The 18,820-nt window shown below is 45.7% G+C and overlaps 1 protein-coding gene across 10 annotated transcripts in view; it reads left to right on the forward strand.

The window, feature by feature from the left end:
* Positions 1–16,272, forward strand: part of LOC111839698 (protein 4.1-like) — a 36,231-nt gene extending 19,959 nt beyond the window's left edge. For 4 of the 10 annotated variants that reach the window (XM_023803863.2, XM_023803862.2, XM_023803858.2 and 1 more), the window contains 10 exons: positions 98–172; positions 652–693; positions 1,583–1,645; positions 2,274–2,453; positions 3,349–3,408; positions 8,353–8,484; positions 9,261–9,362; positions 9,476–9,556; positions 10,056–10,150; positions 11,133–16,272. In XM_023803863.2, coding sequence (XP_023659631.2) covers positions 98–172; positions 652–693; positions 1,583–1,645; positions 2,274–2,453; positions 3,349–3,408; positions 8,353–8,484; positions 9,261–9,362; positions 9,476–9,556; positions 10,056–10,150; positions 11,133–11,151 — 849 coding nt within the window. In that variant the 3' untranslated portion in view covers positions 11,152–16,272. Of the gene's footprint in view, positions 1–97; positions 173–651; positions 694–1,582; positions 1,646–2,273; positions 2,454–3,348; positions 3,409–3,882; positions 6,127–8,352; positions 8,485–9,260; positions 9,363–9,475; positions 9,557–10,055; positions 10,155–11,132 lie in introns of those variants that run through there. The other 6 variants (XM_023803861.2, XM_023803867.2, XM_023803859.2 and 3 more) reach the window with 5 other exon arrangements.
* The last annotated feature ends 2,548 nt before the right edge of the window (positions 16,273–18,820 follow it).

Raw genomic sequence — 18,820 nt, forward strand, 5'->3', positions numbered from 1 at the left:
GCACAACCTATACAGCAGGAAGCAAAAGCCAGTTAGGCTCGTACTGTGGTGCCCATCAGTGGCCCATACAGTAGCTGATGTGCTTGTGTGTGTGCAGCCACAAGCAATGTCACGACGCGAGAGGAGAGAGACCCCCAAGACCGCAGCTCCCATGAGGGAGACCCCAGCCCAGGTGTGTGCTGCTTGGCTTCTGGGGGAGGGCGTGTGGGGGTGTAAGTCATTTAGCAAACCTGTAAGTGACTAGAGACATTCTCACAGCACTTCTCATGCACGGTAGGGCTGGTAGTTCATTAGCTACGGGATTCAGTGGGACGCATCTTGACAAACAGTGTGTAGTTAGAGTATGGAATAGTCTTCCTGTTAGTGTAGTGCAAGCTACAACCCTGGGTTCCTTTAAGTCAGAGATTTTAAAAACGCTGAGCTATTAAAGTTCTCCCCAAACGAGCTTGATGGGCCGAATGGCCTCCTCTTGTTTGTAAATTTCTCATGTTCTTATGTAAACCACTTTCGCACTTTCGTAAGGTCACACATGCGTTTTAAATGCCACCTGAGAGAAGCTGATGCCAAGGCTCGTGTTTGTAATGCTACCCGGGGCCTGCTGGGTGTTTGACCCCTAACCAGCTTCTCTTTCTCCCCTTTCTGTGGGTGCAGCAGCTGCCAAGGCCCGAGACGGAACCAGTGCGCATGAGAAAGGTCAGATCACACTCTTCGGGGCACTGGTCTTCATCCTCACGCTGGGATTGCTGAACGTGTGGTTCAGTGGAGTCTTTTTGGGGGCCGTTTTTACCAAAAACAAACCTGTGCTTTAGGAGTAGTTGCTTATTTCTTTTGTTTTTGCTGTTAGTTTGTCCTGCTTCATTTTCGACGTCTCCTCCCCGAACAGGTTTTGTGTATCACAGGTCTGTGCGTCGCTTGGTCAGCCACAGGCTGGCTGATCCATATTTCATGTCAATACATGCAGCTCATATCTTTGCTCCAGCCATGCGGGCCGCTGTCGTCTGGTTTTTGAAGTGGTAACGAGTGCATTAAGTGTGGGATTTGTGCACTGCCAGTTCTTTTATTCTTGGTTTTTTAAACCAATCATTTAAAACTCAAATGATTCAAAGGCTAGATTTGATGGGTATTTAACTTGATATAATGCAGTCAGTATCCCCAAGACCCTGTACTGCGTAGGTGAATGAAGGATAGATGGATGAATGGGCATTCAGTTTCTAAATCCGTCTGATATGCAACTTCCTGGTTGATGTTAAATGACTGATTTTCCACAAGGCAATAAGACGTATCATCACATTTTGTGCCTGCCTTGCCTTCCCCGACATCCTGAGTTTGCCTGCTGAATCGCTTCTCATTGGCCACCTGGACGGGTGCCTGACCAGTACGCCGCTTACCCCTTATCCTGCTGTGCGGTTCTCTGGGATCCCAGTCATCTTGCACCTTGATCATGCTGCTTGCACCGTCTGCAGATGATGTGTGGTTTCTCCAGTCGTGCATTCATAATGTTACAGTGCCACACAATGGCCATAAAAGCGATTAGATGGCAGACTGAAAAGACCAACTGTTGCCTTCTTTTTGTTTTTCACAGAAAAGAGCTAAGAAAATAGAGGGTGAAACTATTTATATCCGCCATAGCAATTTAATGTTGGAGGTTTGTATACACTCTGTGTCTGCTGTTGTGGTGCATGCTCTGTGTGTGTGCGATGGCTGACTGCTGGCTTGTTCCATCTGACAGCTCCATCTCCATCTTTAATAGCTAACATAACCCCTGATTCTTGGTGCCTGCTTATGTTCATACCTCTTAGCCTTGTGTTTCTTCAGTCTCTGTGTCTTAGATCCTTGTGCTTGTTGGCACATACACACCGCGATATGGTGTATGTGCCCCTAAGTGTCAGGCCTATTCCGATCTTAATATCCCTCTGTGGGTTACACGCTGTGTCGCTCATACTTCCTTGCCATGCAGGCCCCTGTCCGTCGTCTGTCTGGTTGACTCCTGTTTTTGTCTGACTGACTGTCCACTCTGTATCATTCTGTCCTGTTTGGCTAATCTGGTCCTGCTATCCATATGTGGATAAAAGCTTGTGTCTGAGATTTGCAAGATTCATTTGAGTAGACTGTATTGGATACGTCTTTCTTTTCCATCACTCCTATATCATTGGAAATTCGGAGGAATGGGTACGGCTTATAACTCCTGGCCTCTAGGCCAACGGTGGAGCCGCGGTGATGCCTTCTGACTCCTCGCTCCGTCTGCCGTCCTTGGCCCCTCCCCCACCCCCTAGGATGTGGACAAGACGCAGGGCGAGCTGATGAGACACCACGCCAGCATCAGCGAGCTGAAGCGCAGCTTCATGGAGGCCATGCCGGAGCAGCGGCCCAGCGAGTGGGACAAGCGCCTGTCCAGTCAGTCGCCCTTCCGTTCCATCACCATCAACGGGCAGCTGCAGCCGAGTGCCAATGGGGTGAGAATGCCTGCCTCTTAGGGGCGCTCTAACGCTTCCATCTACCCCAGCAGATGGAAGGGGGCTTGCTCTTGTGCAGCACCTGGCCCTCCCTCTGCATACCTGCTGCTCCTCACACCCGTCACTGGCTGTGCTTTTTGATAATGGACAGGTTTTGATACCCACAATTTTATGGCAGATGTTCACATGGCTGTGATTGGTGAAGTCGAAATAGCATCTCTTTAAATGGACAAGGTTAGTGTTAAAGGGAATAAGAGTATTTGATGATTTATTTGCATATGGTGTGTTTTTTAGTTTTTGCACCCAGGTGCCGTCAGGTTCAGGGAGACAGCATTTCGTTTGACTGCCTTGGATATAAATCAACACAAAGCACTTGTTCCATGGGGTTGGAGTGCAAACAGACATGCAGCGTTTTAGCCGTGCCAGTTAAAATGTAAACAGACACGCACCATTAAATCTCAGTGGTGTTCTGGTCACTCCTACCTGGAAGTTCCTCTCTCCGGTATGTCAGCAGCTGGTGTCTCTCGCTTGTCTAATCCCAGAAAATGGGAAACTTGAGCCATGTGGGGAGTTTATTGGCAGGAACTTTATCCGGCCATGGTCGGCTAACCTTAATGTAGAGATTGGGACATCTGGTCCACTTGCATTTGCTAATCTAGACAGCGTTCATTATATTAATCGGTAACCATTTCTCAGTAATAAGGCTGATAATTATGGAGGGGATGTTGGAACATGTTGGTTTATTTATTAGTTTATCGCAGTTGACCAGGGAAGGAGTGTGTGTGTGCGTGTGTGTGCATGTGCGTGTGTGTGTGTGTGCGTGCGTGTGTGTGTGCGTGCACCCGCACACAGGTGTGTGTCCAGGAGAAAAGCTTCTCTGTGTGTGTGTGTGCAGGTGAAGACCTCCAGCCTCCTGCCGGCTGGCACAGCAGTGGCAGGTGTAGCTGTTGCACAGGTAAAGCCTGTTTGCCGTTGAGAGCAGCCGCTCCTTTCTTTGTGGTAAAGAAAGCGAGCGATGATGGCAGGCTGCTCTGGCGTGGCCTCCATCACTCACAGGACTGACGCTCGGCTCTACCCACCCCCCCACCCCCCCAGGCCACACGCACTGCCCACCCTGCCTCTGCGTTTGGCTGCTTTGAGTAGACGGCATGGCTGCTTTGACCTCACACAGAGCTGCATGGCAGTAATAGGCGTCTGACTTCTGTTGGTGAAGAGAGAAGGAAAAGAGAGAGGGAAAAAAGAGAGATACGGAAGAAAGGAGTGATCAAACAGGCCCCAGCCAGAGCTCCACAGCACCCTCTCTCTCTCCTTCTCCCACTTTCTCTCACTCCATGAATATCTGTCTCGTCTTCTCTCTCCTTATCTCTATGTCTCTACCTCACTTTCTATCTCTTTCCCTCTCTTCCCCCTGCACCCTGGCCCCAAACAGGGGGTGTGCAAAGACTCTCAGGCAGATATACACAGTGTGAGTCCTCCCCCGTGAAGCTGGCACAGCAGTGGGGCAGGTGGCCAGGGGCTGGGTATCGGGTGCCTGGGTGGCTGTAAGTGTCACACTACCTCAGGTTTCATGTTCTCTCCCTCCGTTGCTTGGCGACACTGCTAGCCTGATCGATTCGGACACACGGAGCCCGTGACCCCAAAACCCCATGACCTGGAGCCCGTCCAGTGTGCCGTGATAAGTGCCACAGCTCTGCATGGCGAAGCACGGAGCCGGAACGTTCCAGAGTGGAGTTCTGTGAAAACCGTGAACCAGACGCTGCTCCAGCTCGTCCCCTGGCTAAGGAGCCTCGCCACCTTCGCTGCTGTTTGCTGGACGTGCTCGAGCACCGGTCAGGGCCAAACCCCCAGGCCAGACCCCCAGGCCAGGCGCAGAGCTGTGTGCTCTGGCGTCAGTTATGGCACGGGTGCCCAGTGATTCCGCCAGTCCAAACAGGTGGGTTTTTACAGTGTCTCTCCTGTCTCCTGAGGAGTTTTGCCAAAGATCTCCACTGCTGCTCCACCTTGCAGACCAAACCAGCCATGTGGAAGGATCCAGTCCCCAAAAAACACCCAACAGTATCATGCTATTCATCCCTAGCCAAAAATAAAATGAACTATTATGCTGCATCAACCCCATAAAGAGCTTGCAGCCTGGCGGAACCACTGTGTGCACGATTGGGTCAGTCCAGGTTGGACCATACTAAGCACGGATGCGTTTTGCAGCACACTAACCACTTGGACACAGCCCATTACAGAGCTGCTGGTTACCATGGCTATAAGACGCACTCGTCCAACATCCAATCAGTGAACTTGAAGACGTCACCTGGCAACTGGCTGTCTATGATGATTTCAAGACTATTAACTGCTTAATTTCCGCAACTATTAGTGAACTGAAGGATAGTGATGCTCAAGCAGTAGGAATGAGCTTGAAGTTTGAGCTTCAAGGGATGGAGAGAAAAGTTGATTTAACGTGCGCTAAGCCTTCTACCGGCCAGTAGTAAGACCACACCTCAATCTTTGCACACCCCACTTCCCCAGATTACCCCAAACCGCCTGCTGCCCTCCTGCTCCTCACGCCTCTCTGTGTCTGTTGATCTGCTACTGGACGCAGCCCGTTGGGCAGACTCTTCTAACACGGGGTGCCAAGCAGAGACCTCTGCAGGGGATTTCACCGGTCCCACGGGAGAGCGCCCAGGACGATGATGAGGAAGAGGAGGCAGAAGAAGAAGAGACGCGCTCTTCAAAAGTGGCAGTTGCCATTCTGGATGACAGCAAGCAGACGGCCAAGGCCTGCCAATACCCCGTCATGCTGCAGCGGCCGCGGGTCTCCTTCCTGCTGTCTTGCCTGCTGCTGATGACCGTCACTCTTTGGTGGCTGGTCTTTATCTGAAGAAGTTCTGCTCCTTCAGTAGACATCCCTTCCAAACCTATCAACATGGTTGTTAGCTTTCTCAGGCCTTCCATGGAAAAGGTTTCTCTGGAGGAGAATATGGTACTGTGACAGACAATGTGATGATGTTGCACACACACTCAGACCTGGTCTCATTTACATGTGTAGTCTACATGTAACCTTTGGGGGAATTCAAAGCAGCTTTTGCACTCAGAACCAGGAAGCTATGCAATTAATGGCTCTGTCAATGGCTAATGTTTTGTTGCAGTTATCTCGTTTAGAATCATAACTTGCAAGTAAACTGGTTTGACTGTGTCATAATAGTACAGGCCGCGTCATGAGTAACTATTCCACTACTCGCGATATCCTTGATGCCTTTTGCTTGCCATTTATTTGCAGTAGACCCTGTGTAAGCTTTGGTTCATTATGGCTCTTTTCTGGAATATTCTGCCTTGGCTCTGAGAAGCAACTATAGGGAAGCCTTGCTTACCATTACCAACACTATGTAAGCTGCAAGCTGAATGTCTGTCACACTTACTGTAAGACATGCTGGTTCCTCTTAACATGAGCCTGAGACAACTTGGCATGGACATGAAATCTACATGCGTGTCACACAAAGGTTGCTCTGTGCTCTTTCTTTCTGCGGGACCAATGCCCGGTGGTGTAGGTCTTTATAAAGAAGAGGATTGTCTTAACCCGTCCCCTCATTTGGACGTTTAAGCACCGCTTGTTTTTATCCTGTTATTGACTGTAAGGGAATGCAAAGAAAGGAGAAGTAACTAATAAATGTTACTGTAAAATATATTTTATGGTACAAGTTGGTCTTTCTTATGGCTATAATGAAGTTTGGTCAGTTGAGCTCATTCTGATGCCTCGTGTAACTGCATGGTTGGACATGATGAGGAGGATACTGTCCTTTACTCCCTGTTTCTGTTTTGCTAAAGCTTTACAAACTGTATGTAGTTCACTGTAATCACTACAGTGGGGCTCTTGGCATAATGCTGTATCTCAGCTGCCTGATACTCCAAGCATTTGCCTTTTTATGATTAATACCCAGGAAGGATTTATGGCATATACATCAAATCATATGCAGACCCATAATGACAATATCTAAATTAAACTGTTGTCTTGATAACACTGAACAACAGATAGTAGCAGGACACCCAGGCAGTTACCACAGCTCAGTTACAATGTTGCTGTGACTGGATGGTATATTTGATGAACAAATAAGGGTGCTTTTCCACCACACCAGGTACCGTACTTTTGGTAGCTAGAGTGGTGTGCGATTTTAATGCCAATATCCCATGTTACGCACATGTCGTTCTCGCAAGGACTACAATAACTTGGTTGAGATCAGACTTTTTCATACTTTCATACTGTCCAGACATAACGCAGGGGTGTTAAATTTCAATAAACATGTTTACTCTGTCATTGGAAAAAAAAATTGTGAACTTTGCAGTTTTAATGATTATTCCTTTTCAAGATTATTCTTTTTCAACATTTTGTAGTCCCACCCCAAAGTACTGAAGTACCAAAAAAGTACCCCAGCAGGTACTTTAGGTTCTGAAACTTTTGGTACTGGTACTCGACCGGAAGTCAGTGGAAAAGGAAAATTACCAAAAGTACCATACCAAAAGTATGGTAGCAGATGCGGTGAAAAAGTACCCTAAATCTTTTTGGATTTTGATAAGATTTTCAGGACTGGATACACAGCCTTGTATTGATTAAGGGAAATATTCACTGACATTTACAGGCTCTGTTAGCAAAATCCCCTACACCAAGCACAGCTGTATTGGCAGACAGTGGTTCGAGGACCCCCTATATAGGCTTCAGACAGAGAGGAAATTGTATCAGTTAATTTCATGTATCAATATTCATTACTGTCTCACCTGTCAATATTCAACTGAACTCGTGATGCTGATCTGATTCTCATGCTCTGGTGGCATCAGCAGTGGCTTGCTTGAGGATTTCTGTAAGCTGCTGAGTCCCTGATTGTCTCCTTCTGTCATAGGAAAGTCCAGTGTGCTCCTGTGCTCTTCTATATCTGCCCGAGGAGTAGGGATCTGAGATTGTCATTTGATGTGGTTTGAGGAGCAGGTGCTGGTACTGGTGCTGGGCTAGATCTCGATTTTGGTATCTTTTGAGAACCGGCCTGTGTTTCCACTGGTTTAAAAAAAGAACAGAACGGTAACGGTACAATGATGGAAGTGAGAGTAAAGTATAGGTCCATATGAAATCCGTTATATTTTTCACCAATTTCTGTTTTTTTTTTTTTGGATCTGTTTTGGATTTAAAGTTTTTATGAGCTGCCAAACTAAACAAGTTAGCCTTTAAGGAGAGAAAAGGTTTTGTAGTTTTCAGAGTTTGACTCATTGCACTCTGTTTCTTTTGTCTGTATTCACTTTTATCTCCTTAAAGGCTGTATTTCTCCTCAGTTTGTGTATGTCAGTGTTTTCTCAGTTGCTGTTTTACCGCTGTCCTTTTAAGAGTCTGCTAAAAATGTAACTTTGCTCGTGACTCAAGCGCCACAATATTTTATTTATTCGACCTGCAACATATTTTTAATTCATTATTAAATCTGGCCTGCAAATCTTTCATTTTCCACAGAATAAAATAAGAGTGTAACATTATTCCCTTAATAAGCACTGGAAAATTGTTTAATGCTGGTACCAATGATATTAGACAAAATTATATCGGGTATCAATCAAAGCCAGTCCCACTTCTACTGACGTTACAGTTCCAAGTTCTGAGAGCAGCTTTTCCGTAGAGCTGTGTTGGAGCCAAATTTTTGCAGTGGAAATGCACAGAACCAGTTCCAGATTGGGGAAAACCCAGCACCACATTGGTGGAGACGGGGTAAATGTCATCAAAGGAGTCTTGACACACCTTGCCCTGGAAGCCATCTGGGCTAAGTATTCTGAGTCCCGATTCTCAGTGTTTGTGTGTGTGTGTGTATGTGTGTGTGTGTGTGTATGTCTGTGTGTATATGTGTGCGTGTATCTGTGTGTCTGTGTACCTGTCACCCTGCAGTCACCCCTGGTGAAGAAGATGCAAACTGTCACCATCTCCGACATCACCAACAACATCCGTGGTGATGCCACAACAAAGGAAGTCCCTATTGTGCACACAGAGACCAGGACCATCACCTATGAATCACCACAGGTAAGTGCTGTGTCTCTATCTTGTAGTCTCCACTTTCAAACAAGAATCAGCCATTTACAGCATGTCATGTGATACACATTGTGCCTCATTTCAATGTGGATGTGAAGAAATGTGGGGACTGATTGCCAATGGTGGTGTGATCTCCGGTGGTCCTCTAATGCAACACATTTATACATTTTTAGTAGGTGCTGCATGCATTTGAAAGCGATGTAGAACCTGTAAGCAATAGTTCCAAAAGTGAGCTGCATGAATATTTTACAGTGTACATTTAAATTTGTGAGTTGTGAATTTTTTTGACAGTGTATTTCTAAAAAGTATTGCTGAATGCAGAACTCTGCATAATCCTGACAGATGTATAACACCAGGGATACAAATGCGATCAAAGAACTAATCAGGATCAAAACCTTTATGCAGAAATTCTTCTTTTAATTAAATATAAGCTAACAACCAATTGTTAGTGACTTGATACACGAACAGCGACAAAAATATGTTCCTCTTGCATCACTGCATTTCTCTTACACATCACACCTTGTAGGCATTTCTCTACATTTCAAAAACATAACCTCCAATAACCTTCCTCACCCATGAACATGGACACATGCTTCAGACTGAATTTAGCTCACCTATTTTTGGAAGCACTGTCCTACTCGATGGAGGTACACTTTTTTTTATGAACGTGCCCCCATTGGGATGGGGCCGTTTTTGCCCTTGGCTGCCACCTAGTGCACAATTCAAGTGTTGCAGACCCATTCCAGTGACGTCCTTCTTCACCGCAGACAGGAGATAATGTTCTGGACCGAGACGGCGGTATTCTGCTGAGTGCCCAGACAATTAGCTCCGACACGGTCTGCACCACAACCACCACCCAGATCACCAAGGTATTGATTTCTGATCGCCGTGGCAACATTGTAATAGGTGCTCTGGCGCCTCTAGTGGCACTAATGAGAACCACAGTTTGCCTGCAATTATGGGAGCTTTTTCTATCCCATAGACGGTGAAAGGTGGCATCTCAGAGACGCGCATCGAGAAGAGGATCGTCATCACTGGAGACATGGAGATCGACCATGACAAAGTGAGCTTTGATCTATCAGGAAAGCCAGATGCAGCTATTCATGCCTGGTGCTCTGTAAATCCATTGAAACAACATTACAGTAACATTGCACAAAAGCCAGTGTGTACTGAGCTCATATCTCAATAAGAATATATCAGTGAGGGTGGTGGTCTAACCAAGAGTATGTGTGAGTGCCGGCAACATGATCCGTGTGTGTTTGTGTGTATGCAGAGGGAGGCATGTATATATTGCATTATGGAGACCAAATCGCAATCTAAAAAATCTAAAAATGTCAAGTCTTGTAATTGCTTGGTTACTTATGGTTAAGGTTAGAGCAGGGTAGGGGTTAAGGTTGTTATAGTGGGGATTAGGGTTCTTCCGATAGACATGAATGGAGAGTCCCTACAAAGATATGAATACAAAAGTGTGTGTGTGTGTGGGGGGGGGGGCATCCTGTGACTGTGTGTGGACGAGAGCCCTCCCCCAGCCCTGGTCCTGACTGTCCCCACCCACCCCCCAGGCTCTCGCTCAGGCCATAAAGGAGGCGAAGGAGCAGCACCCAGACATGTCCGTCACCAGGGTGGTGGTGCACCAGGAGACCGAGATCACCCCAGAGTGAGACACGCCGCCATGCCCCGGAATGCTACTCTTACTCCATCACACACACATACACTCACCCTCATATCAGTCACATGGAGACACAGATGTGTGTAAATTCCCATGAATGTCCATTTACTGTACCTGCTTCCCCTATGTGTGTGTGTGTGTGTGTGTGTGTGTGTGTGTGTGTGTGTGTGAGAGAGAGAGAGAATTAGGTTTATATTACATTGTAGAGACCAAATGTCCCTCACAATATGATAAAAAAAAATTATTTTTTTTGACGTTGTGGCGACCAATTTTCAGGTCCCCTCAAAGATCTGTGAATGCAATCAAAAAAGTAAAAATGCCAAAATTTCGTATTTTGGTTACCTATGGTTAAGGTCATGGCTGGGTAGGGGTTAAAGTTATCATGTCAGGATTAGGATTTTTCCAAAGGGCATGAATGGAGAGTCACTTGAAAGATATTAATACCTAATCTGTGTTTGTTTGTGTCTATCTGTCTTTTTGTGTCGGCCTGTGTGTATGTGTGTCTGTTTTATTTAATTTAATGATTTATTTAATTTTGCCTGCCGTCAGTTAAGTGTGCCGTTTTGCACACAGCCCCTCCTCTGTCCCCTCCTCCGTGCCAGTCATCACATCAATGCCCTCCCCAGCACTGCAGCTTGGCGGCATCATGTTCCAGCTGGTCATCTCTGTCACCTCACTACAAACCTGTCCTAGTTCCCGTTCTGGCTCTTACTTCAGCATGTCACATGATATGAGCGATCATGCCGCATCCGTTGATCACATGACCTCATTATGTCTGACTTCACCATTTGCTGTACGGTCCTGACTTTGAAACTCCCCTTCTTGTGGAGAAGTCAGCTGACACAAGCTCTCTTGTTTGACACTTGCTTTGGATTAGGGGAGCAACAAGGGAGTGTCTAGGTCATGAACAGAAACGCCCTGCCACTTCTTAAATTCCCCCCCCCCCCCCATTTGCTGTACCCTCCCTCAGCACCACATCTCAGTTGTAGACCAGCAGCCCCAGACAGAGGACACGCTACCACCCAGCGGACCAATCTGCCTCCCTTCTCCAGTCCTTGAGACACACCAGAAACACCAGCAAAAATCCATGGGTGGGAAGATCTCAGCAGTGTGTCATGTCGCGTTACCTGCCTGCCTTCTGCGAACACTGCCATGACATGGATCCTAACCTTCAGCCTCTTGATTCCACCAGCTCCCTCTCCAGGACAAATGCTACAGCTTTTCTTTCTATTTTGGGAAATTTTCTATGTGTCAAATGGGTTTTGGTGTGATGATTTTGTGATAGTGGGACTTTTTCCAAAGACATTTTTAATAGCTGAAATTTGGCAAAACACCAGAGAGAAACACCAAAAACATTCCAGATTGTATTAACTGATGTGTGTAGAAGCATTTTATTTTCCATTTTAATTTTTTTCTAACTGAGCAAAAAGTTTTGTGAATTATTCAGAACTGGAGATCGGTCCTCTTGATATTTGTTCATGAAGTTGTAGTGGTGTTTATAAAGACGTAGTTGTATTTTTAAAGATGTTTTAGTGTAGTTTTTCACAACATCACGAAACAAGAAAGAGTAGCGAGGCTGTACTTTCACGTCTCTACCACACGGGGGTAGTGTGTGTTCATTAGACACAGAGATGTCCAGCATTCTGGAATGTTACATGGAAAAAAAATTCTAACTCGGCCTAAATCCAACAAGCGCATAAATGGCTAAATGATTTTTCCTGTCCTCATAAAGGAAGCGTGCTCCGCAGCCTTATTCACAGAGCAACATTATTACAGCAATAGAATATAGATAACCGTCTGGATCATGCTGCCAGACTTTCCTGTCAACAGCAACTACAGCCATAGCTCTTTGATTCAGATGAGAAAAACAGAGCTGTTTATATCAGTCTAACTGTGAATTCCTTGTCTAGCCAGTGGTGAAGAACACTTAGTCATACAGACTACATGAGATTGAACAGCCAGATTCTGTTTTCCTGGGAACAGATTTTGGGAGTATAGCACATATATTTTTGGTCTATTTTAAATATGACACTTTTATAGGAATTTGTACAGATATCTGATTTTAATTATTCGAGTGTGCTTTTCACTGAACAAGTCAGTCGAGGAGAGCAGGTGCTGAACCTCACTGCATTTCAAGGTTCCTGTTCCCGGGTCCCTCTTTCGTAGTTTGCGGACGTGTGCGTAGAACGGATGAAACTCAGTTGTGTTTTATTGAGGGAAAGCGTCTGGTCAAGTATCTTTCAAGCCGAGTTCATGTGAAGGAGTATGTTTTGCACCACATTCAGTCCAGGCGAAGAGGATGTACGACAATACGGCCCTAATGGCGCCACAGACTCTACACGAGGGAGGCAGACTCTACACGAGGGAGGCAGACTCTACACGAGGGAGGAAGCCTATATGGTGCGGTATATGACAGGGAGACCAGAAGGGCACCTTACAGTGCTATTTGAGGAAGCGTGTTTTTAGTGCTGTAGACCACATCTTTGATGATGTTGGGACGCCATGAATGTTGAGTCCTGTCTATAAATACAGAACGCCGTAGACAGGCCGTGGAGAGTCACAGCAGCCATCGTAGCTAATTCTGTTTTCCCGACAAATCACCGTATATTCCTTCCCAGTATCTTTCTGATCCTTGTTAGTGCTCACAAAGGCATTGTCCTTCTCTCAAGGGACACTTTGGCGTTGGTTATACGGGCTCATTTTGAATGTTGTGGACATACCGATGTATTTCCTATGATGTGTTTCCATGTATTCTGTCAGTATTCATTTCACAATGTGTTTTAGTGGGGAAAAATATTGCTGTATTCCTTACACGCCTTTGCTTTTTCTGTTATTCCCGAAGGTGTTTGTGAGCATGTCAGCACTGCTCAGTTCTCCTCTGTTAGTTGGACATGTTTCAAAGCAGTTTTTTTTTAAATAGTTTGTTTATTAAGCAAGAGCAGAAGTGAAAATGGATGGGTACTGAAAGGCCAGTGGTAAATACCAGAGTACAGAATGAATATTGAGGAGGCAGCTATGACCAGAGGAGTACTTAAGTACTCACGGACCAAATACTATTAAATGACAATGGAATGGCGGTTTGCACAGTGGTTAGCACTGTTGCCTCACACCTCTGGGATCAGCATTTGAGTCTCTATCATGGCTCCATGTGTGTAGTTTGCATGTTCTCTGTGTGTTGTTATGGAATTTCCTCCGGGTACTCCGGTTTCCACCCTAAAACATGCCAAATTGCCCATAGGTGTGCATGTGCGGGTGAATGCTGTGTGAGCGTGCCCTGTGATGGGTTGGCGCCCCATCCTGGGTTGTTCCCTACCTTGCACCCATAGGCTCCGGATCCCCCCGTGACCCTGAATAGGATATACCAGGGCTGCCCAACCCTGCTCCTGGAGATGTACTGTCCTGCAGAGTTTTAAGTGCAGCCCTAATTTAATGCTGAGATGCTACTGAAGGGCCTGATTATCTGTAGCAGGTGTGTTAAATTAGGGCTGTACCTCTGCAGGGTTATAGATCTCCAGGAGCAGGGTTGGGCAGCCCTGGGATAAGCGGTTATAGAAAATGGATGGACGGATAATGGAATGAGTACTGTTACTGCTGAAGCACTGAATGAGCACGATAGAAACAGCTATGATTACAGAGGTACCAGTGCTTGAAGTGGGTCAATACTCACCGGTACACGGTACCTCTTTGTTTTTCTCTTTAGAGAACCTCTCAATATCTGCTGGTACTGAATAACAAGGGTAGTGTCGGCACCTGATACTGAATAACAAGGGCAGTATCGGCACCTGGTACTGAATAACAAAGGGAGTACCTGCACCTGGTACTGAATAACAATGGGAGTACCTGCACCTGGTGCTGAATAACAATGGGAGTACCTGCACCTGGTGCTGAATAACAATGGGAGTACCTGCACCTGGTACTGAATAACAAGGGGAGTACCTGCACCTGGTACTGAATAACAAGGGGAGTACCTGCACCTGGTACTGAATAACAAGGGGAGTACCTGCACCTGGTACTGAATAACAAGGGGAGTACCTGCACCTGGTACTGAATAACAAGGAGAGTGCTGGCACCAAGTACTGAATAGGAAGAGGAGTACTTGCACATAGTACTCAATAACAAGGGGAGTACCAGCATCTGTTTTTCTTCACTTCAAGCACCGAGTACTACAGAATGAGTGCTGAGAACTCAGCAATCCTAGGGCCAGCCTATGACATAATCTGGGGCTGCTCAGAGGCTGCACTCCGTATGAATTATCTCTGACTTCTACAGCCATGCTCAAATGAACCTGAAATCAAACTGAACTGCTCATTCCATTGTTTATGTGCTTAGCAGATGCTTTTCTGGGGAAAGGCCAAATGCACTGATCAAGGATATGGCAGCATGGAGCAGCATGAGGCAGCATGGAGCGCGGTTCCTTCCTCAGGGAACCGTTAGGGGTTGGGCCGAGCACCTGGGATGTGGCTCACTTGGAACCGATTGCTAGGAATAAAAAAGAGGCCAGAGATTTGTGGTGATGTGCTGAATTTTCTGTTTAAATCATTCTATAGTAGTTGTGCGCTGTAGATAGATGGCTTGGTTTCTCACAGCGGCAGGAGCTTGACGTGACTTTGGTGGCTATGGGAACCCTCAGGAAAGGCAGTTGTATTGACGGTCATGGTGTCATTAAAAGTGTCTGCAGAAATTTTGCACATATCTATAAAAACACACCTGCCAAATCCTAAAGTGCTGCTGGTAAATTGCAATTTAAAGTTGTATATGAAGTGAGTTGTATGCACTGCTATGTATCTTTTATTAGTCCAACTGTAAAACTACTGTTAAAAAATGCTAATCAAGAGCAGATTTTCATATAAGTTTTTGGCATATTCCTACAATAACACATGATAATATTAACACTTCTCAAACTTGGGTCACACTGATTTACTGCAGCTGGACTGAGAGAATTCTGCCTGAAAATGTGGTAAATTACAGTTTGTTTTTTGATACATTCTGTATTATTAACCAGGGAACACTTTCCCCTAATCATTGACGTATGTTTTGTACCAGTATGCATAAATTGGGAGTTAATAGCTTCTCATATTCCAGAGATAGTTTTCATCCTATTTTAAATGCCATAGCAACACAGTATTTAAATTTGATGGTCTGCTCAGATTGGTTTATGCCATCAACAGTGTTGCATTAGGCTGTTGCAACACAGGGAAAACTGTGAAACAAATGGAAGCGAAGTAATCCTTGTGCATTTAACCACAATGTACTGTGTGTGGCATTACGAATTTCCGGAGAGGGAAGGTAACATTAAAATGTGGCGTGAGTAATGCAGAGAAGGGTTTGAAAAGGGTCCCCATATGATGCTTAAGAGGGAGGCCGTGACGTCATTGCTGTTTTATACAGGGCTCTGCTTGGCTATAATCTCAAGAAGTCTGCAGGGGCGCCTTCCTGTACCTGGGCCCAGAAAATAGCTAGAACTGGCTTCTCTCCTTTGTAGGTCCACTGAGCCTTCATGTGTGAGGCAGCTTGGGTGGTGAGGGCAGACTACGGCTTTCTTTTGCGTTTTAGCTTTTTTTAACTGAAATGTCTGCCATTTCTAAATGAGGACCTCTTATGATGTAGATTTAAAGCAGGTGGCGTAGCTTATAATGTCTGTCAGCTATTTTAAATACCCCCCCCCCCCCCCCCGCCCCCGACACACAGGTCTTTGTTTAAATCCTGATTGAGGCTGGTGTTCATATATTTTTTCACCGCCAGGGTGAAGAGGAGAGAAAGTTGTAATTTATTTTGTAAAGCTTTCTGAACATTTTGAACTGTATAGAATAGAAATGTAGCTTTGCATTCCTCACCAGCTTGTTTTCATGTCATATAATAAAAAAATAAAAAAAAACTGTAGAGAATTTTCTAACACCTGACATCTTACCCCTGTGGTTTTGGTAGGAACCGTGAGATTGTGCGGGATGCTCGCCACATACGTTTGTGTTTGTGGTTTTCCGTCAATAGCAAACCCACAGTGACACCTGGTGCAGTTCCCTGGAGTTGGCTGTCATTGTGAATGTTTCTGATCATTGTACTTTTTCCTTGTCTTTTTCTGAAAAATGAATAAATAAAAGTAATTAAACAAACTGCTTGCATTTAATAATATAGCTGGCGTTTATGCTATTTGTGCCAATATAAGGGGTTATCTGGTCTAATTAGACATTTCTTGGCCTGTTTCTGTTTTAATTAGAGTGATATTTTCACAGCAGTCTCGCCACATTGGTGTTAGTCTCTCTGTTTGGTTCAGGTCATGTGACCTTGCCTGGCCGATTTGTAAAGCGCGACCCTGTTTTTCCGTACCCTCTGTTCCCTCTACCTTTCCCTGCCTTATTAACTTCAAAGGCTCAAAGTGACTTTAAGTGGCACAATTCAGACTTAAAATGGTTTGACGTGAACCTTGAGTGGCATCCCACAGTGTGTCCTTGTCCACTCTCTATCTCGTACTGTTCCCTGTTCTTATCGGGTCACTGCGGTTCATTCCAATTCCGGATCACGTCCCATGTGTTTCATTCATTCCAGGAGCTAAATTCATAAGTGAGCAGCCTCCGGCTCTCTTCATTCTGAGTTATGACATTGTGTCTCTTCTGATGACCAGAATTTTAATGCCGTATAGTTCCCTTCTCACTGATTAGTCGTGGGTGGCGTATTATTCAGAGTGAAGGATGCAGAGGTGTTGCAGAACACCTGGGACACCATCTCCCAATACGTGTGTCACAAGGAGCTGCTGGGATTATGGAAACAGGTGGCATCGATGACCCAAAAATGCTCGGATATAGCAGCAAACTGAAGGATTCTCCAGTGGTCTTGTTCCCTGATGATATCAAACACTCTTAGCTTGCGTTAGGCACATCACGTAATATTTTTTTCAGTTGCTGTAGAAATGCTTTGATCTTCAGTTACTTAAATAATTTACAGTTACCCATTTGCCCTCCACTGGCGAAACTTCAGATTAAAATGCTTAGTAACTGGTCCTCAGCCCACACTGGTAACTGCTAGGTCACCTTCTGTCCATTGCTTCTTTTTAAGCGCAGGCATGTTTTTTTGAGTATTTTGATGCCACTTCCTGTTTCCTGCAGGACATTAATCTCAGGAACAAAGTGCCTTATGGAGGTCTGTGGAAAGCTGATACCCCAATAGTCTAGGTGGAATAGACCTTATTCTGAGTGGTTACTATAAATGGAAATTCTCTGGTGCAGCTCTTTTCGCTCTATGTTGTCCCTCTGTGAACATGTATGTAACCGTCTGCAGTGAAAGTGATGTAAGACTGCTAATCAAGCTGGGGTAATAGACCTCACACACTTGGGATCCTAAAATGATTAGGATCACTGCCAGGGTGGAAATAGCATCTCCTGTGTCAGTCCCGCTTGTACTTATGAGTTTCAGTACACCACTGTCTGTTCGTTTTTTTGGAAGATAGCAAAATTATGCCAGTTTAATTATGGTTTATTCCAATTTTGCTGTAGAAGTCGTTTGCATCGGGTTCCGTTTCCATAGCAGGTCCGTACCCCCTTTGTATTCTGCATGAATCTGAGTGTTAAAACACAAGGAAAAATGATTTATCCATGCTGGCACATGGGCACCCGGACCAGGCTGCCCACCTGTTTGCCCGCACGGAGCCGAACTTGGATATCCTGTTAGGCTCCACCGGTGGCTGATCAGCCGCAAAGCTCAGGATATCAGAGATTATTTGGCTCACAAAGCCAGAGGAGGAAATCCGGAGGCGGCTCATTAAGCTGATCTTCGAGCTGAGGCTCTAACCTTCCGTCCCTAACAGAGGACTTTATCTGGCAGCTGGAGGATTGTTTTCAAGCCATTAATCTGCACGACCCCCAAATGCCTCGTCAGGTGGCAAACTGTCTGTGAGCTTTCACCCATACACCTTTGTTGTAGAAACACCAATGGCACAAGCAGCCGTGTTTTCTTATGTGACAACTGAATAGTATCAAGGTGAGTTATGTATGCAGTGACTAAGACTGTAATGAATACCACTGCAGGAAATGGCCTAGTCTAATACCGCTCTGAGTCTCTAGACCTATCACACACCTATAGTGAACTTTCTCGGGGGATGTTTCCTTATACTAACACCAATAAAGCACGAAGCTGCTGCCGAATACAGGTGTGCTTGGCATCTTTTAGGCTGTCAGAAGTTCCATTACACCCTAACCCTACTGATAAAATCCCTGTGTGACACATAAAATCCAGGGGTCCGCATGGGGATGGGGTACGTGTAACCCACTTACAGAAGTGACCCGCTTGTCCTCCCTGAAAAGTCTCCATGTGACGCTGAGCCTCGCTCTCTCCCCGGGGCATCCCTCCCTCTCTCTCTCTCTCTCTCTCCCCCCTCCCTCTCTCTCTCCCTCCCACTCCCTGTCCCTGTGCCTTTGGCTCCCTCTCCTTCTGTACGCCTCCCCCAGGTTCTCAGTTTTCTCACACTCTCCCTCCCACAGAAGTCTTTCATCTGCATGTCCTGAATTATTCCAGCTCTCATCTACTCCCCTGCCGTATCACATCCTCCTCCTTGGCCAAGCTTCTCTCTGAGCCCCTCCCTCTAATTTTTTTTTCCCTACCCCACCCCATCCTATCACTAACTCCATGCGCAATGAACACAGCTATGTATGACTGGTCTTCCTGTGC

The sequence above is a fragment of the Paramormyrops kingsleyae genome, chromosome 23 (genome assembly GCF_048594095.1).
Source record: "Paramormyrops kingsleyae isolate MSU_618 chromosome 23, PKINGS_0.4, whole genome shotgun sequence".
Taxonomy (NCBI): domain Eukaryota; kingdom Metazoa; phylum Chordata; class Actinopteri; order Osteoglossiformes; family Mormyridae; genus Paramormyrops; species Paramormyrops kingsleyae.